Source organism: Anomaloglossus baeobatrachus, chromosome 8, assembly GCF_048569485.1.
Source record: "Anomaloglossus baeobatrachus isolate aAnoBae1 chromosome 8, aAnoBae1.hap1, whole genome shotgun sequence".
NCBI lineage: Eukaryota > Metazoa > Chordata > Amphibia > Anura > Aromobatidae > Anomaloglossus > Anomaloglossus baeobatrachus.
Genome location: NC_134360.1, coordinates 209,223,466 through 209,250,841, shown reverse-complemented (window position 1 = coordinate 209,250,841; position 27,376 = coordinate 209,223,466). Strand labels below are relative to the sequence as shown.

At 45.4% G+C, this 27,376-nt stretch overlaps 1 protein-coding gene across 8 annotated transcripts in view; it reads left to right on the top strand.

Annotated features, from left to right (window-relative positions):
• RABGAP1L (RAB GTPase activating protein 1 like) overlaps positions 1 to 27,376 on the top strand; it is a 426,173-nt gene that overhangs the window by 394,726 nt on the left and 4,071 nt on the right. For 5 of the 8 annotated variants that reach the window (XM_075320137.1, XM_075320138.1, XM_075320141.1 and 2 more), the window contains 3 exons: positions 9,498 to 9,590; positions 24,080 to 24,190; positions 27,200 to 27,304. In XM_075320137.1, the coding sequence (XP_075176252.1) occupies positions 9,498 to 9,590; positions 24,080 to 24,190; positions 27,200 to 27,304 (309 nt within the window). The other 3 variants (XM_075320144.1, XM_075320140.1, XM_075320139.1) reach the window with 3 other exon arrangements.

Below are 27,376 nucleotides of genomic sequence, written 5' to 3'. Positions count from 1 at the left end.
TGACAATTGGTGCTCTTAAAAGTTTTATGGAGAACTTGCAGCAGAATTTTATGGTGAACTTGCAGCAGAACATCTGTGGCTGTCTACAGCGCCTCCCAATCCAGTCTCTATAGTTACTTTTTAAGGTAACATTCTCCCATCTGTTTTTATATTTATTTTTTTTATTTAATGCATGCGAGAAAAAAGATAGTTTTCTGCAGTGTTCTGGATCTGATTTTTATCGATTTTTGGACCATGTGTCTTCTTACCCATTAAACCAGTAGTGGGGAACCTCTGGCCCGAAGGCCAAATAGCGGCTCGCGATGAGCTTTTCTGTGACCGGCAGCCGTGTCTTGCTGGCTGCTGTCTCTTTAAATCCTGTTAGGATTACGTCCTCACGCTGGCCAATGCTAGGGTGAGGACATACTTTGTGGGCAGCGTAAGCGCGCAATGCGCTCTCGTCCCACAGAAAAGGAGCTGCTGCCCCAGCTTCCCTTAGGTTTGTTTGTGCTCCCACTCCTGTCTGAGCCCTCCAACGTCCCCACAACTGCCTATACCCCAGCGATGTCTGTACATTCCTCCCAGCTATCCCCAGTGATGTACAGTCCTCCCAGCTATCCCCAGTGATGTACAGTCCTCCCAGCTATCCCCAGTGATGTACAGTCCTCCCAGCTATCCCCAGTGATGTACAGTCCTCCCAGCTATCCCCAGTGATGTACAGTCCTCCCAGCTATCCCCAGTGATGTACAGTCCTCCCAGCTATCCCCAGTGATGTACAGTCCTCCCAGCTATCCCCAGTGATGTACAGTCCTCCCGGCCTCGCCAGTGATGTATAGTCCTTGCAGCCCTCCCCAGTGATGTATAGTCCTCGCAGCCCTCCCCAGTGATGTAGAATCCTCGCAGCCTCCCCAGTGATGTATAGTCCTCGCAGCCTCCCCAGTGATGTAGAATCCTCGCAGCCTCCCCATTGATGCATAGTCCTCGCAGCCTCCCCATTGATGTAGAATCATCGCAGCCTCCCCATTGATGTATAGTCATCGCAGCCTCCCCAGTGATGTATAGTCCTCGCAGCCTCCCCATTGATGCATAGTCCTCGCAGCCTCCCCATTGATGCATAGTCCTCGCAGCCTCCCCATTGATGTAGAATCATCGCAGCCTCCCCATTGATGTATAGTCCTCGCAGCCTCCCCATTGATGTATAGTCCTCGCAGCCTCCCCAGTGATGTAGAATCCTCGCAGCCTCCCCATTGATGTATAGTCCTCGCAGCCTCCCCAGTGATATATAGTCCTCGCAGCCCTCCCCAGTGATATATAGTCCTCGCAGCCCTCCCCAGTGATGTATAGTCCTCGCAGCCCTTCCCAGTGATGTATAGTCCTCGCAGCCCTCCCCAGTGATGTATAGTCCTCGCAGCCCTCCCCAGTGATGTATAGTCCTCGCAGCCTCCCCAGTGATGTATAGTCCTCGCAGCCTCCCCAGTGATGTATAGTCCTCGCAGCCTCCCCAGTGATGTATAGTCCTCGCAGCTCCCCAGTAATGTATAGTCCTCGCAGCCCTCCCCAGTGATGTATAGTCCTCGCAGCCTCCCCAATGATGTATAGTCCTCGCAGCCTCCCCAGTGATGTATAGTCCTCGCAGCCTCCCCAGTGATGTAGAATTCTCGCAGCCTCCCCAGTGATGTATAGTCCTCGCAGCCTCCCCATTGATGTATAGTCCTCGCAGCCTCCCAAGTGATGTAGAATCCTCGCAGCCTCCCCAGTGATGTATATAGTCCTCGCAGCCTCCCCAGTGATGTATAGTCCTCGCAGCCTTCCCGGGGATGTATAGTCCTCGCAGCCTCCCCTGTGATGTATAGTCCTCGCAGCCTCCCCAGTGATGTATAGACCTCCCAGCTCTCCCTAGTGATGTATATGCGAACAGCACCATAGACTATAATAGGTTTGTGCTCTAACTGAAAACAAGGATAACCCATGTATGTGAATAACAGATGTATGAATGACAAACTGCGGATTTTCATTGACGCGTGTGAAGGAGGTTCTGAAAAAATCTCATTCACAATGTTGCTACTCTAGTACCGGGTTTTCCACCTGAAATAAACATGCAGAGCATGTGTCCAGTAGAAAAATACTCTGTTGGTAAATGTCTACTAATTGATCCTTTCACACATTAAATAATTTTGGGGGGAAAGCAGTAAAAATTGCCATGTTCTTGCCAGATCTTGCGTCTTCGAGAATTTGAGATTTTTGAGCCGCGGTCACAGCCCGGATCTGGCTACCACGAGTCTGGTAGCTGTGTGCCGGCTGAGCAATGTACCGGCTCCATTCTGAGGTGACCGGGAGCAGAACAAGGAATCCTTTCTACTCTCACTGGAATCTAGGTCAGGCCACCGTCCTGTAACTGCTGAAAAGCTCCAACCAGGCCTGAAACTGCTCAGAGTCCAGCCAACAGGTCACAACCTGGAAGAGCACGAAGTGCAGACGTAGGGGACTGCAACTGGTGCTTGGTGGGTGGGGGAAGGGGAATCATGATTCCTTAATACCTCCCTGTCATAATGAAAAATGCAAAGTGTCATTATCTAGTAATTATCATGGTGCATACAGTGGGGCTTCTCCTTAAAGGGAATCTGTCACCAGGTTTTTGCTACCCCATCTAAGATCAGCATAATGTAGGGACAGACACTCTGATTCCAGAGATGTCACTTACTGAGCTGTTTGCTGTCATTTTGATAAAATCAATGTTTTCTCTGCTGTAGATCTAGCAGTTATACAGAGCTCATGAATATGCTGTACCTGCAGCACACCAAGTAGTCCTGTAATGATAATCTCCTGCTGATTAAACAGTGATTTTTATCAAAAACTATACTAAGCAGCTCAGTAAGTGACACATCACTGGAATCAGGATTTCTGCCCCTATGTCATGCTGTTGTCAGATTAGGTGGCAAAAACCTGGTAACAGCTTCCCTTTTAATACAGGGATGGTTGCCAGAGTTGTCGATCTACACCCTATGAGCTCAAGGTTACACTCACACATCCGTGTGCTGTTTGTTTTGGTCTTTTTCACGGTCAGCCCACAAATCCCTAGATTAATTGATCCATGCACATCAGTTTTAAAAATGTATCCATGTATCATATCCATGAGATGAGATTCCGAGTACGTCCTATTCTCATCCATCATCATCATCATCAGCATCAGCCAGAACTAGAAAAAGTCATGGGCCACACATTAAAAAAATCACAAGTTCATCTAATGCCGCTAGACAAAAATTTTACCATCAGTTTTTCTCAGATGGAAAAAAAAAAACAACTGATGGCGGATCTTCAAACTTTTATCAACAAGCTGGTGAAAAAAATAAAAGACATTACCAGGATGCAACTGGACCGACAACTGTGAGCTGTGAGCAGTTTTCATGGAGCCATAGACTTGCTTTGGCGAAGTTTGATCCGTAACTTGGATAAAACCAGTTTTTATTTTATTTTTTATTTTTTTTCTCATTTACATGCCGTCTCCAAAAAGACAGCAACATATGAGCAGCCCCCTAGACTATAAGGCTATGTGCGCACGTTGCCTTTTTTTTGTGACCACGAAGATGCGGCGTTTTCGTGCGTTTTTAGCCGCTAAGAAATGCACAAAACCGCTCCCGCGGTAAAAAAATATGCATAAAAAACATGCATTGCGCGTTTTACCGCGTTTTTTGCCGCGTTTTTGTTGCTGTGTTTTTTTCCAATGCATTGCATGGGTGAAAAACGCTGGCAAAAACGCAGAAAGAATCTTTGTGATCACCACAAAAACGCTCCTAACACAAAAGAGCACTGTGCGGACAGCAAAAATGAAAACTCTTAGACTTTGCTGGGGAAGCAAAGTCATGCAGTTTTAAGATCAAAAACGCACCCGCAAAACGCACCATTCGCACTAACTTGTTCGGTTTGTGAAAGTCTAAGGGGTACTTTGCACACTACGACATCGCTAGCCGATGCTTGCGATGCCGTGCGCGATAGTCCCCACCCCCGTCGCAGGTACGATATCTTGTGATAGCTGGCGTAGCGAACACTATCGCTACGGGAGCTTCACATGCACATACCTGCCCTGCGACGTCGCTCTGGCCGACGACCCGCCTCCTTCCTAAGGGGGTGGGTTTTGCAACGTCACAGTGACGTCACACGGCAGGCAGCCAATAGAAGCAGAGGGGTGGAGATGAGCGGGACATAAACATCCCGCCCACCTCCTTCCTTCCGCATAGCCGGCGAGAGCCGCAGGACGCAGGTAGGAGATGTTCCTCACTCCTGCGGCTTCACACGCAGCGATATATGCTGCCGCAGGAACGAGGAACAACATCGTAACATCGGTCATTCCCAATTCATGGAAATGACCGACACTACACCAATGATACCATTTCGACGCTTTTGCGCTTATTAATTGTATCAAAAACGATTTACACACTCAGATATCGACAGCGACGCCGGATGGGTGCCACTTTCGATTTGACCCCACCGACATCGCAGCTGCAAAGTGCCCCTAAGAGTTCGGTTCCACTTGCGTTTTGCATGGACGACTACAATCCGATAAAACATCAGATTGCGCTCACTCTAGTGCAATACTATGGGGCAGTATCCATCTGCGATTGATTTCTCGTGCCATAGCGGCATGCGGAATGGATTGCAGTGAGTCTCAGCTCACACACCCCCATACAAGTCTATGAAACATGTACCCAGAGACAAGCCGCGGAGGAGATGGGGATAAAGTGCTCTCTTCCTCTTCTCCTCAGCTGTGATATAATCGAAACACAATCCAATGATCCTTGGCTCCCACCCGCAGCAAAGGGTCATTAGCATATCACTTCCGATGCTCTCGAATCGGAACCTATATGCTAGTGTAACCGTACCCTAAGGGAGAATGTTTGCTCCTCTGGAAAGAGTATCAGGCCGGAGTAAGGAGACCTATGGGCCATGCAGTGTTCTTCTGGGAATTTAAATATGCAAATAGCTTCTTCAGAAGGAAGAGGGGCTTGATCTCCATCACTATTTGATGTAGCAATAAAAAATATTGACCCTTTAGGCCTGATTCACACATCAGTTTTTTGTTTTTTTGTGCATCAGTCACACTCCGACTTGTGACTGATGAAACTGATCCGTCATAGATTGTGCTAAAACTGATGAGAAAGAGAGATTCTTCAGGCAGACACTGTTTCATCCCATCTGAGCATGCTGTGTTTAAAAAATGGAAACCGTCGCTAGATTCCGTCATAGGACAGCTCCTGCGCCCATAGGCTTCCATTCTAACAGACGGACAGCGACTGATCCAGCACCATTTGTTTTTTTGACGGTAAAAAAACCCTTCCTCTGGACGTCACTTCTGTCGCCCTCGAACACATTTTTCGATGGATCCGTTGTACGACGGATGCAACGTCAGGCCATCCGTCGCTAATACAAGTCAATGGGATAAAAAAAAAGGATCCAGCCCCTGAACCGTTTTTTTCACATTGCGACTGATGGCAAAAAACTGATATGTGAAAGGGGCCTTAACGAGCCTTGTCACATGATTTAGGATGAAAAGCCAAACCAGAAACTCCATTTGCAGACACGTGTTTCGGGGTGTTGCCCCTCCACAGTTCAAAGCAAGAGATCGAGATCTGATTTAGCTGGGTCGGAGACCTCTGACTAGGAGTCTAAGGCTAGTTTCACACATCCGGCTTTTCACCGTGTTGCCGGATTCGGCGCATGCCCGTACAGTGTATACAGTACAGTGGCAACTCTGTAATTTCCACTGTACTGTATACACTGTACAGGCGTGCGCCGAATCCAGCAAACCGGCGAAAAGCCGGATGTGCGATATTGGCCTAAGGGGGAACGTTCCTTCTTGTGGAGAGTGCCATGATGGCGTAAGGAGACTTATAAACCATGCAATGCTCCTCTATAATTTAAATAATTTAAATGTAGCAATCCTATAGGTGGCACCACTATAGTCAAGGCTCGTTTAAAGGGTCAATATTGGGTTTTAGGATTGCTACATCCCATACGTGATACTGAAGATCAAGTCCTCTTCCTCATGAAGAGGCTATCTGTCAATGATGCTTACTATTGTTACGTCATCATTACCACAGTTCTGTAGATATGGGCCTTCAGAATTGACCCCACTTACCTAAGGGACCCCGGTCGGGTACAGCTCAGTTGTGATTGCACATAGTTTTCCTGTGCCGTGTGATGTTTTTCTCATGCACCAGGCTTGGCACCAGCGATGAATCGGGCCTAAGCTTTAAGCTCTTGTACACGACTTTCCACAGCCAATTGTGAGCCGTGACTATAGACGCATGTGATGTTTTCCAGCACCTGAGCCAGATTACGATCCTACTGTGAGCTTTATCGCACAATGTCGCCATTCTGCCACTTATTAATATATCACTTTATCCTCTCTTGAGCAAGAAAAACTCGCTCTGCCTCCTGAACGGACGTCCCGGCCCCAGTGTAGTTAATTAAATCTCCGCTCCAGATTAGGTCGGCGTCTGACAGGGGCCCATTGTACGGCCTGAGAGTTTGGCGATTTTGAGATTTGTGAAAAGAGAAATCCTTTAATACAAGTCTTTACAGTAGGATTTTGCCCATAAATCATTACGCAGGGTGAGGCTGGGAGCAATTTTAAATTTTACTTTTATAGGGTATTTGTGGTGACCAATATGTGGCTCTCCAGCTACTGCAGAACTACAACTCCCAACAGGCCCGGAGCACTGTGGTACTACAGCTCAGCCCCATTCACTTCTGTAAGCCGATGTGCTATACCGGACACAATCACAATCTATTGATTAGTCTAAAACCTGCAAAAAAAAAAAATTGACAAAACTGTCACTGTATTATAACTCCCAGCCATTACCTGCCGAGTATGGGGCAAGCTCACCCTGTGAGCCTGCTCCGTACACCAGCTTCTGACATGTAAATTGTCTTCCCCTCTTTCAGTTCTCCATGCTTAGTGTGGTACACACAGACAGACAATGCAAAGATTCAGTTAACTTCTCCCCTTTTTATCTGGTTTTAGGTGTGATTTTCATATTGCCCACACCTGTTTCTTGACACACATGAGTTGGAACGAGCATCACATGCCTGAAACAGATGTTTAGGCCCCTTTCACACATCAGTTTTTTGCCATCAGTCACAATCAGTTTTCTCGACAGATCTGTCACAGATTGTGGCTAAACTGATGCGACAAATCAGTTTTTCCACAGATCCGACTAGCTGGGGGCTAAATAATAATTGGAGCATGCTCCATTAAAAAAAACGTAATCCATAGATTGATTCCGCTTTTTGACGGATGACAGATCCTGCACCCATAGGCTTCCATTCTACCAAACAACGGACGGTGACAGATCCGTTGCTGTCTGTTTTTTCAACATACACAAAAAAACGTTACTGTGGGCGTCTTCTCCATCTGACGGACAAACATTTTTCGACGGATCCGGCGAACGACGGATGAAACGTGAGGCCAACCGTCGCAATCCATCACTAAAACAAGTCAATGAGACTGATAGCAAAAAACAAACTGATGTAAGCAGCCAACAATTAATTAATTTTGTCCTGACCAACTTTGGGGTTTTGTGTGAGATTATGTTCAATTTACCTTTTTTTTTTTTTTCTCTCTGTTCCTTTTGTTTTGTTCCAATACACACAAAGGAAATAAATGTGTGTGTGTGTGTGTGTGTGTAACAAAACGTGGAATTGCTATAATTTTCTGGGAGAAATACTTCATTTTCTGGAACAATTTCAAGGGTGATAACACTTTTTCGGCCATGATACACCCCAGCTAATGCCCATACATCCTAGATATGTACAGTATATCTCAAATATGAGTACACCCCTCGCATTTTTGTAATTATTTTATACTGTGCTCTCATAGGACAACAATGAGGATAACACTGTAATACAATGTCCACAATAAAAGGCCATAATAAAATGTGCAATTTGACGGTATGGGGGGGGTAGTCATAAAACCAGTCACTATTTGGTGTGATCATCATTTCCCAGTTTGCCATTTGGCCTGTACAGTGAAAAACGGGATTCGTCCATCAAGAGATCACCTCTCCAACGTGACAGATGCCATTGCATGTGAGCATTTTGCCACTGGAGTCTGTTATGACTGCGAACTGCAGCCAGTGGAGACCCTGGTGAGGATGACGAGCAGCAGAGGAGCTTCCCTGAGATGGTCTCTGACAGTTTGTGCAGAAATTATTTCGTTTTGCACCGATTGTTGCAGCCGCTGTCCGGGCGGCTGGTCTCTGATGATCTTGGAGGTGAATATGCTGGATGTGGAGGTCCTGGGCTGGTGTGGTTACATGTGGTCTGCGGTTGTGAGGCCAGTTGGATGATGTACTGCCAAATTCCCTGAGATGACTTATGGTAGAGACGTGAACATTCAATTCACAGGGAACAGCTCTGGTGACATTCCTGCAGTCAGCAGCCAAGTGCAGGCTCCCTCAAAACATGCAACATCTGTGGCATTGTGCTGTGTGATAAAACTGCACATTTTAGAGTGGCCTTTTATTGTGGCCAGCCTAAGGCACACCTGTGCAATAATCATGCTGGCCAGCCTAAGGCACGCCTTTGCAATAATCGTGCTGGTTAGTCTAAGGCACACCTGTGCAATAATCATGCTGGCCAGCCTAAGGCACACATGTGCAATAATCATGCTGGCCAGCCTAAGGCACACCTGTGCAATAATCATGCTGTCTAATCAGCATCTTGATATGCCTCATCCGTGAGGTAGATGAATTATCTCTGCAAAGGAACACAGATTTAGGCAAATTTATGAACAATATTTGAGAGAAAAAGTCCTTTTGTGAACATAGAAAAAGTCTTAGATCTTTGAGTTCAGCTCATGAAAAATGGGAACAAAAACTAAAGTGCTTCCCTTATATTTTTGTTCAGTGTATATATGAATCTGCTATGAACCGAGATGATCTGTATGTTATAAATTGTGAAGGTGATAGAATGGTGCAAGGTTACGTCATAACACTTTATGGTGGGTGTGTGAACTTGGGAACAGAGAATGAGGACACTGCCTGTAACCTTTTCACAAATATATATGTACTGCTGGAAATTATGAATAAGTGTAAAGCGTTTGTGGCAGCAAATGAAACAACTTTTCTGTATGCTCCTCTAGAAGTAAGGAAAATGTGAGTCAGGGGAACAAGCACTGAATTTACTGAGTATTTCTGCATACATGATACTGGAGCTTTTATTGCAGGTATTTACAGGCCAGTAAATCCTGACGTTCTGACTTTCCTCCAATGATGCTGCAAGTTATGGATTGCATTGAAGACATGCAAGTTTATCACAGCAACAGCAGAGGAATAGTTAATTTATTATTTTTTGCAGGTGCTTTACTGCTAGGGATATTTTCTGCCATCTGGTGACAAAATCAGGAACTGCACCTCTTAGCTTGTTTCTAGATTGTACTTGCATGACACCTAGTGGTAAGTCGTCAACATTGCATGCAACAATTAATTTTCCTAATTTGATTTTTTTTATTTCTTTTCAAGGTGCCTACAAAAAAGCTGAAGAAGTATGAAAAGGAGTATCTGGCAATGAGAGAGAGCCAATTACAACAAGAAGATCCTATAGAGAGATACAAGGTAAGACATACTAGGACACTTAGAATTCTGTACACTTATTATTCAGAATATGGCAAATGAGAAATTGCATGGCATTCTTGTAACCCTGCAAAAGTGAATTTCAGTAATGTTGGCTGCTGCAATGTCCTCAAACCATTGGTTGCTGAAATAATTTGACGTTTTGTGCAATGAAACCCGTAATCCACTTTATCCAACACCTTGCTTTTACTATTGCGTGTGCATGATATTATTAAGTTTAAATAGGCAGAATAATAATGAACACGTCCGTCCTACTATTGCTAACATTATGGTGTTTATTATTATTTATATTATTATATATTATATTATTTATAATTCCATCTGATTGTGTAATATATATAATATATGTGTGTGTGTGTGTGTGTGTGTATATGTGTATATATATATATATATATATATATATATATATATATATATATATATATATATATATATATATATATATATATAATGTGTGTGTGTATATATATATATATATATATATATATATATATATATATATTTATATAATGTGTGTGTGTATGTATAAATAATTTTTATTTTTTATTTTTATTTTTTTTTAAAGCTGAGCGAATAAAGTTGTTTTTTTTGTTTGTTTTTTTTTTATGGAGACCCCTCTGGTATTGAATTTTTCCCTTTGTATTTTGGAGCCATATTTCCATTGTCTGTTTTCAGATATGTTCTATATCCGCAGGGTGTCTCCTTGCGGCTAATTATTCATTATGTAATGGCACTGTAAGTGTCCGTTCACTTTTGCAGCCGTGTACTCGGCGGTCCATAGACTGTAATATAAGCCCTCTGCTTGAATGGAGCTGACAGTGAACAGTATTAAGGGATAGTTTTATTTTTAGAGTACCGTACTGCTATTCATAATGAAGGAATACAAATTACATGCAAAATATATGATCACATCAACCATATTTATAGCAATGAATTGCAAGCAGAGAATGATGCAGGCTCCTAGCTGTCATCTGTGCAAGCTCCAGAATCACGGAGAACAACATTTTTTATAATTTTATTAATCATGCTTTGCTTATATAGCGCCGTCCTATTCCACAGCGCTTGACAGACATAACATGGAAAAAAAGAAATGCAGTATGGTGTGTTTACAGAGTAGTGGGGAAAGTAACAGCATTCCAGAGCACAGCTGCAGCACGAGAGAAGTTTTGATAAGAGTCTGATTTTCATATTTGATTTGTAGAATAGTGCACACAGAGAAGGTGAATGATGGATTTCTGAATTAGTGGGTACAGTAATGTGGATGGCCCTGTGAACAAAGAACACATTTAAGCCCCTGCATGTGCTTTTTGTAAAAGGGTATGTGCACACAATGTCTTTTTTTCAGGCAGACTCTTCTTAATTTTTTTTTTTTTTTTAACATATGCAAAAACAATGTTGAAATTAATTTGGTAACTTTTTCACAGCTGTTATAGAAATTTTTTAACCAGTCTTCCACCACCATTGTGTGTATGTATGTGTATATACAGTGGGGACAGAAAGCATTCAGACCGCTTTAAATTTTTCACTTTGTTTCATTGCAGCCATTTGGTAAATTCAAAAAAAGTTCATTCTTTTCTCATTAATGTACACTCTGTACCCCATCTTGACAGAACCCCCCCCAGCAATGTCGACATTTTTTAAAATTTTATTAAACAAGAAAAACAGGAATATCACAAGGTCATAAGTATTCAGACCCTTTGCTCCGTGTTGAGTAGAAGCACCCTCCCTTTTGAGTTTGTACAGACATGGGTCTTCTTGGGAATACTGTAACAAGTTTTTCACACCTGGATTTGGGGATCCTCTGCCATTCTTCCTTTCAGATCCTCTCCAGTTCCGTCAGGTTGGATGGCGAACGTTGGTGGACGCCATTTTCAGGTCTCACCAGAGATGCTCAATTGAGTTTAGGTCAGGGCTCTGGCTGGGCCGGTCAAGAATGGTCATAGAGTTGTTCTGAAGTCACTCCTTTGTTATTTTAGCTGTGTGCTTAGGGTCATTGCCTTGTTTGAAGGTGAACCTTCGGCTAAGTCTAAAGGTACCGTCACACTAAGCGACGCTCCAGCGATCCCACCAGCAACCTGACCTGGCAGGGATCGCTGGAGCGTCGCTACACGGGTTGCTGGTGAGTTGTCACACAGGCAGATCTCACCAGCAACCAGTGACCAGCCAGCAGCTACGCGTGGAAGCGATGCTGCGCTTGGTAACTAAGGTAAATATCGAGTAACCAACCCGATATTTACCTTGGTTACCAGCGCACACCGCATAGCGCTGGCTCCCTGCACTCCTAGCCAGAGTACACATTGGGTTAATTACCCGATGTGTAGTCTGGCTATGTGTGCAGGGAGCAGGGAGCCGGCACTCGCCGCGTGAGAGCGGCGGACGCTGGTAACGAAGGTAAATATCGGGTAACCAAGGAAAGGGCTCCTTGGTTACCCGATGTTTACATTGCTTACCAGCGTCCGCAGAAGCCGGCTCCTGCTGCCTGCACATTCAGTTGTTGCTCTGTCGCTGTCACACACAGCGATGTGTGCTTCACAGCGGGAGAGCAACAACTAAAAAATGGTCCAGGACATTCAGCAACAACCAGCGACCTCACAGCAGGGGCCGGGTTGTTGCTGGATGTCACACACAGCAACATCGCTAGCAACGTCACAAAAGTCGTGCCTCAGCAGCGATGTTGCTAGCGATGTTGCTTAGTGAGACATGGCCTTAAGGTCCAGAGCACTCTGGGAGAAGTTTTCTTCCAGGATAACTCTGTACTTGGCCGCTTTTATCTTTCCTTCACTTGCAACCAGTCGTCCTGTCCCTGCAGCTGAAAAACACCCCCATAGCATGATGCTGCCACCACCATGTTTCACTGTTGGGATTGTATTGGGCAGGTGATGAGCAGTGCCTGGTTTTCTCCACACATACCGCTTAGAATTATCACCAAAAAGCTCTACCTTCGTCTCACCAGACCGGAGAATCTTATTTCTCATAGTCTGGGAGTCCTTCATGTGTTTTTTTTGCAAATTCTATGCTGGCTTTCATATGTTTTGTACTCAGGAGAGGCTTCCGTCAGGCCACTCTGCCATGAAAGCGTGACTGGTGGAGGGCTGCAGTGATAGTTGACTTTGTGGAACTTTCTCCCATCTCTCTACTGCATCTCTGGAGCTCAGCCACAGTGATATTGGGGTTTTTCTTTACCTCTCTCACCAAGGCTCTTCTCCCACGATTGCCTAATTTGGCTGGACGGCCAGGTCTAGGAAGAGTTCTGGTGGTCCCCAACTTCTTCCATTTAAAGATTTTGGCGGCCACTGTGCCTTTAGGAACTTTGAGTTCTGCAGAAATTCTTTTGTAACCTTGGCCAGATCTCTGCCTTGCCACATTTCTGTCTCTGAGCTCCTTGGGCAGTTCCTTTGACCTCATGATTCTCATTTGGTCTGACATGCACTGTGAGCTGTGAGGTCATATATAGACAGGTGTGCGCCTTTCCAAATCAAGTCCTATCAGTTTAATTAAACACAGATGGAATCCAATGAAGGAGTAGAACCATCTCAAATAGGATCACAAGGAAATGGACAGCATGTGACTTAAATGAGTGTCTGAGCAAAAGGTGTGAATACTTATGACCATGTCATATTTCAGTTTTTCTTGTTTAATAAATTTTCAAAAATGTTTACATTTCTGGGTTTTTTTCTGTCGAGATGGGGTGCAGAGTGTACATTAATGAGAAAAAAAATGAACTTTTTTGAATTTACCAAATGGGTGCAATGAAACAAAGAGTGAAAAAAGTAAAGTGGCCTGAATACTTTCTGTACCCACTGTATAGAGATGTTTGTGTGTGTGTGTGTGTGTGTGTGTGTGTATATATATATATATATATATATATATATATATATATATATATATATATATATATATATATATATATATATATATATTATATTGATTTATTTGTAGGTTCTGCTGTATTTCTGTCACCAAATTGGACAGAATCACCGATCTTCCACCCACTTGCACTGACTGTAGGGGAAGCTTAGGTGCCGGGATAATACTCCAAGTCCATAGTTTCTTTTCCACAGACTTTCTACACACTGCGGCCTGCGCTGTGACACCCCATCCCTGACGACGCCTCTGATTGCTTTATTTCATTTTCTCTACAGGATAGATCTGATGTCACGCTCTAGTCGGCCCTGTAATTAACTTGGCCTTTGTATAATTAGAGCAATGGGAAAATGACAGCAATTAAATACAGCGTCCCCTTCCTCAAATACAGAGCCCTTATTGTTTTATAGGAATGATGGGGAGGTTAAGAGATTGAAGGTCATATGACAGATGTATAAAAACAAGTTCAAAGCAAAAATGGTGGAAATTGACCATAGCAACCAGCCCGGTGACCTTCCTAATTTCCCTGCTTTACATTGCACGATGAACCTTATGTAGAAAAATGGCCTGGTTGCCCATAGCAACCAGAGGTAAATATTCATTTTCAGAAATGGAAAGGAATAAAATTCAATCATTGTATCTGGACTAAGCCCTAAAGGTGCGGCCTTCCAATAGATACAGCTTTGGCAGCCATCTTGTGTAACGAAGACAGATTCCCACTAAGGCCGGAGTCACACTTGTGAGTGACTCACATCGGCACCACTGGCATGGCCGCACACTCTCCTGTCAGGAGACTGTGCGGCCATGCTGGGTGATGCTGATGCGAAACTCGAGCAAGTCTCTCGCAAATGTGACTCTGGCCTAATGCTAGTAATATTGGGTCAGGACCCAAAATGGCCGGACAGTATATTATAGTGAGAGGTGGCCCTTGTAAAACAAGCTTTTGTCCCTTTTTTTCAGTTTGTGTTTGTAACCCAGATGTCTCCGTTGTCTCCTTTCTTCGCTCTGTGACTCGGCACCTGATCGATCGTTTACGTCCATGTGTGAGATCCTGTGTCCCGGACATGGGTGTGATTAGCATGGAAGGAGACTCCACCATAGATTCTGAAGGAACGAGCGACACCAAGTGATTTAGTAATATTACATTTCTGTAAATACGACTAGTATTAATAAAATTATTTTGGTTTTAGAGAATTCTCCTGTTTCATTTACTGGTAATATAACCGATATAGTGTGCGCATACTCATGGAAGTATGGTGGCTTTGTGAGGGACACTGGTGCTGACACGGCCCTGCGCTCTGGGCTATGTTCCCACATAAAAGCTCATTGGTTGTGGGAATGTAGATGTACAGTAGTTTCTGAACACCTGTAAGTGGATTTTTTTGTAATTTTACTTGTTACACGGCCCAACATCGCTGCTGGTGAATGGGGTGGCGTTGTAACCGGCATGGTACCACGACAAGCAAGCCACAAAAAGTCAAAACCGGTGGATTCTTTGTCACTTGCTTTATCATTGTGCCTTGTGAGTTGCGATCTCCATTTACTGACATTATGCTGAAATGCAGTTTCGGCATACAGCAATCTTTGGCTGTGCGTCGAAAGTCGCCTTATGTCCAGAAGTCGGCCCTTGTCAACAGACATTTGTGCTGTGTTCACACAGAGTTTTTTCAGCCATTCAAAGAAACAAGTTTTTCAAGCAGAAAACTGCTTCAGGAAACACTCCCTTTTTGGACAAAAGTTTTGGAGGAATTTGTTTTGGGTTTTTTTAGGCCGGTGTCCCACTTGCGAGTGCCTCGCGGGTATCTTGCGCAAGTTTCGCGGTGCATCACCCGGCACAGACTCACACTCTGCTCACAGGAGCTGGTCGGTTGCATGCATCTCTATGCAGCCGACCCGCTCCTGTGAGCAGAGTGTGAGTCCGTGACGGGTGATGAACCGCGAAACTTGCGCAAGATACCCGCGAGGCAATCGCAAGTGGGACACCGGCCTTACTTGAAGCTTTTTTTTTTCCAGTCTTTTTTCCATGATCCGCTTCAACAAAGTGACACGCACTTTATTTTTTTCACTTTTCACACTGCAACTTTTTCTCACCCTCAAAAACATCCATTCTTCAATCAGAAAGCTTTAGGAAACCCTCCTTTTTGTCTGGAGTTTGGCAATCTTGACGTGTCTTCTTTTTCTACAGTTTTATGTCCTTTTTATCTGATTTTTATTTTTATTTTTTTTTACTGGTCCATATCGGATGTTTTTGAAATCCATCATGTATTGAAGAAAACTGTAGCGTTTTTGCACCGGAATTTTTAAAAAACCCGCCTGATGTCATCTGGGTGTCTATAACATTCCTATGGTCTTGCATTATTAAGTGTGAGCGAATGGAAAATGCCCAAGGAATGTATGCAACATCATTTAAACACTTGGCATCTTTTGAAAACCTGAAGTGTTTAAAAAGAAGCCGCTCAAATTCCTGAGCATACGAACAGCAAGTCATTTTTACATAGAAATAAGTAGGTCCATTCTTTTGTTCGATCAATGCTTTTTCTGGTGTTTTCTGCACAAAAAAATGCCAGAAAAAAACTGTGTGAACATACCCTAAAGAAATTAAAAAGCTCAAAAAACTAATATGAACAGAAAAGTGAAATGAAGAGGTAGAGTTTTCCAAATATTTTTGAAGCGGTTTTTAAAAAGGCTATACCAGGAGATTCGCCCCAAAAAGTTCAGTGTGCACTCCCGATATGGCCCCTGAGGAAGCCTGTTCTGTGGCACACCGAGGCCTTATTTTTTTGCCTTTCAGGCTTCTTTTTGCAGTTTTTTCATATCTATATGTATTATCAGTATGCGTACATATACAAATTATAACAATATATTCTTTCATTTTTTTATGTACTCTTGAAAGCTGCTTGAAAACATTGCAGCATCATTGATCTTATCATTCGGCCCCTAATTGGAGATTTTAGAGGCTGCAACTGCATGGGCACTATTGGGTATGTAACACTGATTAGCGCCAAGTGGTGAAGCGCTGTATTACTACAGGAGAGCTATCGACAGATACTGGAACAAGGCTCCTTGTACCTGACGTAGTGGACTGCGGCAGAAAAATGGTGGCAAATTGGTGGCACAAAATTTATTATGATAATTCTAATAGTTATTGGAGTCATAAAACGCGTCGGGAATCCTTATAATTCTTGGGTTTGTTTTTTTAGCATAAATGCTATTATCGTCATTGCAGTGCACTGAATACTCTGTTGTGTTCTTGTTTACCTCTACACATCCATACTGCACAATCTGTGACCATTTTTGTAAATGTATAAGTAGGAACACAGGGTCACACATGACGGATAATGACAGGAAATAGGAGCGCGGCAGAAGTGCTATCTCTGCAGCACAGGAGAAATTCTCCCAACGGGTGATTATCACCACGTACATGTGTGTCCACAGTGCCGGATACTCACATTATCCAACTGTGCTCTTAATTTAACTACATAAGGCTATCATGGGCGCCAAGGCACTTGTTTGGTAGTCAATTTCTTAAAACGTTAATTGGCAAATTCCCCTTTGTCCCCCAAAAAGGATGGATATGCAGCAGGCTTTTTTTTCCTGATTTTTTTTTTTATTTTATTTTTTTTTTATTTCTGGGCTGAAAATCCATCTTGTATTCGAGAACCATTATTGTGCATAAGATTTTACAAAATATCACTCACATGCTGGGGAGAAAATCTGTAGCTGACGTCGACTGATGCTGCGGATTTTAAACCATTCACTTGTTAATTTATGCAGCAGATTGTCATAGCGGATTTCACCCTTTTTGGATTCTGAGGGTGAAATCCGCCGTAAGTCCGCAGCAAAATCTGCAACAAATGCACTGGGGAATTGCAGAGCAACAAAAATTGTCTGGAGATGTTGAAAACCTAGACCCTACATAAATGTAGTGAGAGGCAGGGACTGGGCGGTGGAAGCCTCCGGTGTCCCAGCTGCTCTGGGTGCCTCTGTGATCGGGAGCAGCAGATTATCATTATCTACTGGAGGACGTATTAGAGTCTGCAGCCGCCTCCCTGTGTCCGGCCCCAGTCACTCTCCTCTAAATGATCTCCTCTTCATTCTCCTCTTGGTCTAATCAGCCAGTGCACGGTGAAGGTAAGTCCCTGCTGCCACCGCTTGTGTCCTTGTCGCCTGCCGCCCCCGCTACGAGCAGTCTGTGATGGTGTCTCTGTTTGGCTATGCAGAAAGATTGTTTTGTTAGAGCTTTCATTGTGCCAAACATCGCAGAATATATTTTGTTATGGTACATCCTTTCACAAATCCTAATAAACCTAGAGATGAGCAATTCAATTTTCACTGCTTTGATCCAGTTTGATCCTCTGGGGTTGCAACTGTACCGCCCCGCGGGCTCAGCTGCGACCGCCGAGCCGCTCAGATCCGTGCTCGTATGGTGGGTGGTGGCTCGAGCCTCTCACGGACCCAGGGGTCACGTCGCTCTGCAAGGGAGTTGGCACTACACGCAGGGACTTGACGGGGAGTTCCACGGCCGGGGCCGCGGTGGTTTGGTTTGGGATATAAGTTCATGACGCCACCCACGGGTTGTGGTGAATAGATGGACACCACCTCTGCCGTTAACTAGGCCTCCCGGGGACGGTGTTGCGCAGCTTGGTGTTGACCCCTCCGTAGGTAGGGGAATGATGGTCCCGGGGGAGGTGCCGAGGCGTGGGAGCGGGTGCGTGCAGGGTGCTGATGCGGCGCGGTGCGCGGCCCGAAGGCACTGGTGTACTCACTATGACACAATACACTGGAGTCTCTAGTAAACCAAACTGGGTGATGAACGGGGCCCGCAGCTGGCTGCAGCTTCTCCCAGAATAGGTTGGTGGTTTCCGCCTTTCTCCTGCACCTCTTTGTTAGAATGTTTGACTCCTATGCCTAAGCAAGTAGTCCGCTTCCCGACTTGTATATGCCGTAGGAGCCCGTTTGCCCGCAGACGCTGGCCCTTTGGGTCTCTATGCCTTGGTGGTGGCTTTACCCTGTATGGTTGGGCTGTTGTCTCCTAATGGGTCTTGTGTGGGATAGGTCCTAAAGTCCAGTCCTCAATCAATTGATTTGACTCGGCCTTGTTGGTTCAGGGCTTTGTACTGGGTCTGAGTACACCTCCTGGTGCTCCGGTTTCCAGTCGGTTCCCCGGTTCGGTACCGGCGGGCCACCGCCCGACCTCGGTCCCTACGGTTCCACCGGCTGTAATCCCAGCTCCTGCAGACGGCCACCACCGTCTGCCTCCTTGCCAAAGGTGACTGGGCTCTGACCCAGCCACTAGAGTAGTCTGTTGGCAGGCCTGGACACAGGTCTGCCCGTGAACTTGACTTCTCTCTACTCTGCACTACAACTTGTGTCGTTTGTTCTCCCGCCTCCAGGCCTGTGAACTCCTCGGTGGGCGAAGCCAACCACCTGGCTCCGCCCCCCTGGTGTGGACATCACACCTGGAGGGTGGGGACAAGGGTTTCTAGGTTGGCTGCTGTCACCTACTCGGGGAGGGGGTGTGATGTGTGTGTGACTACCTGGGACGACCTGACTAGTCCAGGGCGTCACACAACCGATCCTCACTTTTGCACCCGGGATCTCGGGCACCTCTGGTGCTTATTTGGCTCCAGTACATCACAACCTACATTACAAGGCCTAGAACGTGCCAGAAGCAATCAGTGTGCCGGGTGCAGAAGTGAAGACCGACCGTCATAGAGGATCGGACTGGACATCGGACCAAATCGAATTGCTTGTCTCTAACCAAAACCAAAATCTGATTTTAATGGACCCTAATCAAAACTAAGGCGCCATACCTTTCTTTGCCGATTGGTAACTTGTCAGACATGTAAGATGCTCCTTGCGCAGTTTTAGGCTATGTGCGCACGTTGCGTACTAGCCCTGCAGATATTTCTGCAGCGATCTGAAGAGCACATGTGCGCTTTAGATCGCTGCAGAAATGTCCGTAGTGAACGCCGATTCCATGCGCTCTGCCTGCAGCTCCTCCCATAGACAGAGCAGGAGCTGCCGGCAAAGCGCAGGAAAGAAGTGACATGTCACTTCTTTTTGCGCAGCGCTTCGGCAGTAGCCGAAGCGCTGCGCTCTTAGACGCCACGTGCGCACGGCCCCTGCACAATCTCCATAGATTGTGCAGGGGACGCAGGACGCATGCAGTTACGCTGCGCTACAAAGCGCAGCGTAACTGCATGTATTTACGCAACGTGCACACATAGCCTTAAGTAGCAGTGTATAGAAGACTCTTCGTACACCACCTCCATTGAGCTTTACAGGTTTGGGGAATGTTTCCGCTCTAGGATCGGTAATCCTGATACAAAAAAAGTTCAGAGTTTTCTTCCTTTCTGCTCCCACACATTGTGCTTGGTTATACACGAATCTTGTCACTCCTTCCGGAGCTTCTTAGACATTAGTTATAATGGTTTGTGTATGGTCGATGTTGATAAGACGTAAATACAGGATCTTTATACTAACCTGTCCTCAGTGCTGCTGCTTCTGGGTCCGTGGTGCAGTGAATATTCATGAGCATAATGAGCGGGCCCGGAAACAAGTGACAGTAGCGCTGGAGATAGGTGAGTATAGAAAATTTTATTTCAAAGACACGTTTTTTCTCTAGTACGTGTCACATGGATCACATCAGTGTGTGGTCTGTGGACATCAGTGCTGCCAGAGAAAAACTGACATGTTGCCATGTGGAACACACAGACATGCATCCGTGAGAAAACTGTGATGTGTGCGCAGACCCATTGATTTTAATGGGTCTGCGTATGTCTGTGTCTCCGGTACGTATGAAAACGGACATCCCACATACCGGAATCATGGAGGCCTTTAGGGTCTACAGTCTGAAAGCTTGTGATGTCTCCCACAGTTCGGTAATCTGTAATTGAGGGGTACAAATGTGAATATTAGGCAATTGTGCACCAGTTTGACCAGTATATCCGTAGGCTGCACCTTGTGGTATGGGGTGAGGCTGATTCATATAGATTGTTTTACGCAGTGTTCAGAGTGACCTTTTCCTTCTGTGAAGGCAGTGAGTACACGCCGCCTCGAATCCATCGTATGTGATCTGTTTGGCCTTAGATTATTTTCAAGCGCACCGTAGCAAACCTAATACCTTATGGCGGTGAGGAACCTGGCCTGAATGTTGTTTGTCGGTTTACGTAACTTCTCTTATGCAATCATCTGGCGTAAAGATTTCTAGTATTGCTGCAGCTAGCGGCCCATACCTCTGCCTTTTTAGTATTGCATAACTTTTTTTGTGTTTGCTCTCTATAGTACAACATACTTGGCTTTTTTTTTTTTTTACAGTAAAACTAACAAAGCCTCTAAGGCTGACACTTTAGGCAGCGTGACCATCATCAGTGTTCACAGCATTTTGGACGCAGAGTGTTTTCACTGCATCCAAAATGCTGCGTTGTACAGTACAAGCACAGGGGATGGGATTTTTAGAAATCCCATGGCCACTGTGCTGGTTTTTTCCCCAGTGTAAAGTGACGGCTTCCCGAGCCACAGCATGTCAATTTATGTTGCAGAGCCGCAAGTGTTCTCCGCAGGGAGACAGAAAGTTTGCAACTGCTCGAACCCGGATCGTGGGCACGGACCCATGCGGTCTCCTGTAGAGAACACTTATGGCCCTGCAGGCAAGGAACCGCCGCGTCCAGGAACACAGCATGTTCGGATCGTGTACATCCACCATTACAAAGATTAAAGGGGAAAAAATATATATAATTTTCCTGTACAGCTGATGTGCAAAGGATTACATTTATTACACAGAGCTACATCCCGATCCAAAAAAACTGAGCATTGTACCTATGCCTTTTTTTTTTTTTTTTTTTTTTAATGGATTTCCTCCGAAACCACTTGGAAAAAACTCTTCTTATTCACCTCTATGGGAAATCCAGTTTGCTAACATATGAGGGGTATTTTTTGCCATAAAAGGTTTTGGAAACCCCCTGGTGAAAAGAAAAAAAAAAGTTATCACTTTGCATCAGATCCTGAAGGAAACCTTTCCAAATTAGGCACTGTCCAATCAAAAGGTTGAGAAAATACACAATTCCTATATGGTTGGTTTGAGTTTAAAATGTGTAAACGGGAAAACCTCAAATTCCAATTAAAATGACTTATTTTATTAATATATTATTAAAAGTAATCAAAAACACCCTAATCAAAAGGTTGCAAAAAAAACTCTTCCAAAATGTTTCAAACCCTCTTTCGGAAAAGAAAAACTCTTTCAAAAACTCCCCAAAAGGATCGCTTCCTATAGTAGTTTCCGCATGAAAACATGTCATTTTTGGATGCCTAAAATAAAAAAAAACCATAATTATAGCCTTAGACAAGGTTCACAAGTTGCTTTTTGCTGCTTTTTCTGCAGCAAAACCTGCTCTCTTAGCAGTAAAAAAAAAGCTGCTTCTATAAAGCAGGTTTTGCTGCATTTTGTAGCTGCATTTTGTGTGTCATTTGTCTATAGTACATGTTTAAATAAGTTAATTTCATTGACCACAAAATCTGCAGCTGCATTTTTGCACTTTCTCATTGCTTTCAATGGTGAAAAAAGCAGCTAAAAATCTGAAAGAATTGAAATTCTGCGTCTTTCAGAAATGCACCAGTTTTCCATTACTTTCAGGAAAAAAAGCAATCATGTGCAGGTTTTGCTGGTGCTGTAAAAAGCAGGTTTTAATTTACATAGAACTCATGAAAAAAATACTAAAAAACACAACGTGTGAACATATCCTAAAATGCATCAATTACCCCCCTCCCGAAAAAAAACAAACAAAAAAAATGCTGCTTTTCCGCTAATTGGGAACATAGTCGTAACCCATCATATGGTGCCTCTAAATAACAAAATATTCAGGTAGGATGTATTGGTATATTTAAAGGTGGGGGATTGGAATGACTAGCTTATATATGCGGGAACCTGTTTTTCTGTCCTCCGCCATCTCTGAGCTGTTAATGGCTTTCTTCTTTGTGAATTAAGCTGCTCATAAGACGAGGTGTTGAGGATGAGTGTGCTCAGGCCTCGCCCGGGATGGCAGCGTTGTCTGCCTGCAGAGCATTTTGTCTGCTCGTGATAGTGGTGTTCTCTTTCTGCAGAGCATTTTGCTGCCTCCGCCTGGGATGGTGATGTTCTGTGCCCGGGATGGCGGAGTTCTCTGCCTGCAGAGCATTTTGCTGCCGGGGATGGCATCATTCTCTGCCTGCAACGCGATCTGCTGCCTCCTCCCGGGATGGCGGTGTTCTGTGCCCGAGATGGCGGTGTTATGTGCCCGAGATGGCGGTGTTATGTGCCCGAGGTGGCGGCGTTCTGTGCCCGAGATGGCAGCGTTCTGTCCCCGATATGGCGGCGTTCTGCGACCGGGATGGCGGCGTTCCTTGCCTGGGATGGCGGCGTTCTGTGCCCGAGATGGCGGCGTTGTGTGCCCGGGATGGCGGCGTTGTGTGCCCGGGATGGCGGCGTTGTGTGCCCGGGATGGCGGCGTTGTGTGCCCGGGATGGCGGCGTTGTGTGCCCGGGATGGCGGCGTTCTGTGCCCGGGATGGCGGCGTTCTGTGCCCGGGATGGCGGTGTTGTCCGCCCGGGATGGCGGCGTTCTGTGCCCGGGATGGCGGCGTTGTCCGCCCGGGATGGCGGCGTTGTCCGCCCGGGATGGCGGCGTTGTCCGCCCGGGATGGCGGCGTTCTCTGCCTTCACAGCATTTTTCTTCTCTAGTTCACTTTGCAGACTTTGTAGTGTTGTAATCAGTGGAGCTCCGGGAAGACAATAGCGCCTTCACTTCTCGTAAATACCAAGCGCTGCCCCGTATCTCAGCACATAGAGCCGCTCTGTTTCCTGCACAGCAACGAGTCAGGAAATAGCCCGAGTTTCCTATCACACTGACATTGAGAGACTTCAGCGCAAGTTACTGCTGATCAGCCGGGGGAAACCGGCTCCAAAAATAGCAGCAACTCCCCTCCGAGACCCTATATCCTGCGCTGGTCACATAAGTACTGGAGGTACGGCACGGTCAGAAGCTGGAGAGAACTACTACTCCCAGGTTATGTTGGGAGTCGGTGCCTGATTGCAGTGAGCGAGGTGTGCCTGCGGAGAATATCCAGGAATAGTCCGGATTAGGAGCCTGGGACCTTCTAGGATTCACGTAGGTTTGGGGAAGCCGCTGTGTGCCGCCTCTTGTGCTCGGTATCGTGTTATGTCTGTGTTGAGCACAGTTTGCCCCGGGCAGGCTGCTCCTCCGCTTGTGAAATCCTTGGCTTTTTGCTTCTTCTTGTCTTGTCCTGTTGAGCAGTGAATCGCGCAAGATGCTGCACGATCCGGACCAGCACCCGTCCATTGTGCGTACAGCTTAGCCTATACCATGCCGTGACCAGTCCTCAGAGACCTCCACATTTTCATCCGTCTTTACCTCATCAGCTCTTCGGTTACACTCTCATCGTCCTCGCCTGTTGTTGTGATGTGACTGAACAGGTAGAGCTGGTGCTGGAAGAGACGGCGACGTGTCCCTGAGGTCTGGTCTCCGGCTTATCCTAGATGCTTTGCTTTATATTCTTTCCTTTACAGATGTTAGGAGTAGTAGTTAATGTCTGCTTATTCTTTACCCACAGAGAGAAAACCGCAGGCTCCAGGAAACCAGTATGAGACTGGAACAGGAAAATGACGACTTGGCGCACGAACTGGTCACCAGTAAGATCGCTCTGCGCAATGACTTGGACCAGGTGAGATGTTTTATCCTATAGGTATAAAAGAATAAGGCGTCTGTGCTCGTTCACGTCATCACCAAGCATCCTGGACAGCCAGAAATATGCGATATACTACGTATACTTCTGCAGACGACTGCATTTGCGGTCAGAGTGCGATCCAACAAAACATTGCATCACATTCGGACCAGTGTTATTCCATTGGGACGTGCTCAGGTCCAATTTTGTCCTTGGACAGAATACGCCCAAGGAACAAATCGCAGCTTCCTCAAGTTGTCTCCGTAAATCTGATTGCACTCGGCCGTACAAGGCAATGGATCCGTGGAAAAAAATCAGACCACTTTTCCAAAAAAAAATCTGATGTGTGAAGAGTCCAAATGATAATTGGAAGAGTTGATAAATGAGGAGGCTCAGAAATTCATCCATAGGTGCAGACGACCATTTTTATTTCTCTCATTGGAGAAAATCAGATCAATGCTGATCAGAGTCTGATCCGATTTTTCTGTGATCATCGTAATTGATCCAACTTTCCTGGATGAGAAAAAAGTCATTTGTACCTATGGCTGAATTTCTCAGCCATCTCTTAATTCTCATTGGGGCTCTTTCACATTTTTTGGGTACATTTACTATCCATTATTTTTGTGCATAGATCACATATGTACCCCTTACTTTGAATTTGCATTCTTCGCATCCTTTTTTTTTTTTTTTTTGCAGAAGCTATTGTTTTTGTGATGCAAGTCAATAGACCTGTGAAAATAAAACAAAACACGCTCATGTCATCCGTGTTTTACTGTGATGAACAGGAGAAGCTGAAAAAAAATGTTTTTTCTTCATACAAGAAAAACAGATACAATTAGAATTGCCCCAAACTGAATCATGGACTATTTTTCATGTATGGGAGGGGGGATTCAGATCTGAAATCGGCATAAGGAGGGTTTTTTTTTTCAGAAATGTTTGGAGCATAAACTTAAGTAGAAACTCTCAATCTTCAAACTCCTCAAAAACTTTCTTTCCACTCAGTTTCTGCTCCAAAAAGTCTGCAAAAAGGCTCCGTGAGCACATAGCCTTACTGAGTATTTCTATGGAATTATGTCTATAAGCCACATGGCTCCTTTCTCCAGCCAAGATGAACTGATGGGTTCACTTTAATCATCTTTATTCCTTAAAGGGAATCTGTCAGGTGATTTTCTAGTACAATATTAATATTCTCTTTTAAATAGGGCTTAAGGAGACCTTCCAGAATCAGTAACTTTTATTGCTCTACCTTATCCTGTTATCTTGTTGTATGTAGTCAAGCATATGTAAATACAAACTACATATGCCCTGTTCCCTCCTCCCAGCTCTCATCAGTGATTAGTAAATTTGCACTGGTGGCCTCACCCATACTACCTTCCAGGTCTTAGCAGTGATAGTGAATGCACTGGGAGGTGGTTGGGAGAGCAGTGAATCTGCAAATTGTATTTATATAACCTTGACTTAAAGTGGTGTCACACACAGCGACGACGACAACAACGATGTCGCTGCTACATCACCATTTTCTGTGACGTTGCAGCGACGTCCCGTCGCTGTCGCTGTGTGTGACATCCAGCAACGAGCTGGCCCCTGCTGTGAGCTCGTTGCTGAATGTCCTGCTTCATTTTTTCGTCGTCGCTCTCCCGCTGTGAAGCACACATCGCTGTGTGTGACAGCGAGAGAGCAACGAAATGCAGGGAGCAGGAGCCGGCATCTGGCAGCTGCGGAAAGCTGTAACCACTGTAAACATCGGGTAACCAAGGGAAGACCTTTCCCTGGTTACCCGATATTTACCTTAGTTACCAGCCTCCGCCGCTCTTGCTGCTAGTGCCGGCTCCTGCTCTATGCACATGTAGCTGCAGTACACATCGGGTTAATTAACCCGATGTGTACTGTAGCTAGGAGAGCAAGGAGCCAGCGCTAAGCAGTGTGCGCGGCTCCCTGCTCTCTGCACATGTAGCGACGTTATGATCGCTGCTGCGTCGCTGTGTTTGACAGCTAAGCAGCGATCATAACAGCGACTTACAAGGTCGCTGTTACGTCACAGAAAATGGTGACGTAACAGCGATGTCGCTGTCGCTATGTGTGACACCAGCTTTAGGGGTACTTCTCACATAGCGAGATCGCTGCTGAGTCACGGTTTTTGTGACGCACCAGTGACCTCATTAGCGATCTCGCTGTGTGTGACACTAAGCAGCGACCTGGCCCCTGCTGTGAAATTGCTGCTCGTTACACAGTGCTGGTTAATTTTTTGGACGTTGCTCTCCCACTGTGAAGCACACATCGCTGTGTTTGACAGCGAGAGAGCAACGATCTGAATGTGCAGGGGGCAGGGACCCGGCATCTGGAAGCTGCTGACGCTGGTAACCAAGGTACACATCGGGTAACCAAGCGAAGCGCTTTGCTTGGTTACCCGATATTTACCTTGGTTACTAGCGTACGCCGCTCTCAGGCTGCCAGCGCTGGCTCCCTGCACACGTAGCCAGAGTACACATCGGGTAATTAAGCGAAACGCTTTGCTTAGTAACCCAATGTGTACCCTGGCTACGAGTGCAGGGAGCCAGGGCTAAGCGGTGCTGGTAACCAGGGTAAATATTGGGTAACCAAGCAAAGCATTTTGCTTAGTTACCCAATATTTACCTTGGTTACCAAGCGCAGTATCGTTTCCACGAGTCGCTGGTGGCTGGTCACTGGTCGCTGGTGAGATCTGCCTGATTGACAGCTCACCAGCGACCATGTAGCGACGCACCAGCGATCCTGACCAGGTCACATCGTGGTCAGAATCGCTGGTACGTCATTTAGTGAGACGGTACCCTTACAGCAGGATAACAGGATAAAGTAGAACAATAAATAAAAATGTCTCCTTAAGCCTTATGTAAAGATAACATTAATATTGTACTACAAAATCACCTGACAGATTTAATTTAGAGCCATTGCGTCACCGTAGAAAATGCCTGCCCTGTCCGTATCTATGAACATGGCCAACTTTTACCATTTGCAATTTTTGGTTGATAGGCTGAAGACAAGGCCGAGGTGTTAAACAAGGAACTTCTGCTCACTAAACAAAGGCTGATTGAAGCCGAGGAAGAAAAGCGCAAACAGGAAGAGGAGACGGCGCAGGTGAGGCAGCTGTATGCGATGTATGAACGATCAGGTGATCTACGAGTTTCTAGAAACGTCTCCAAAACGGAG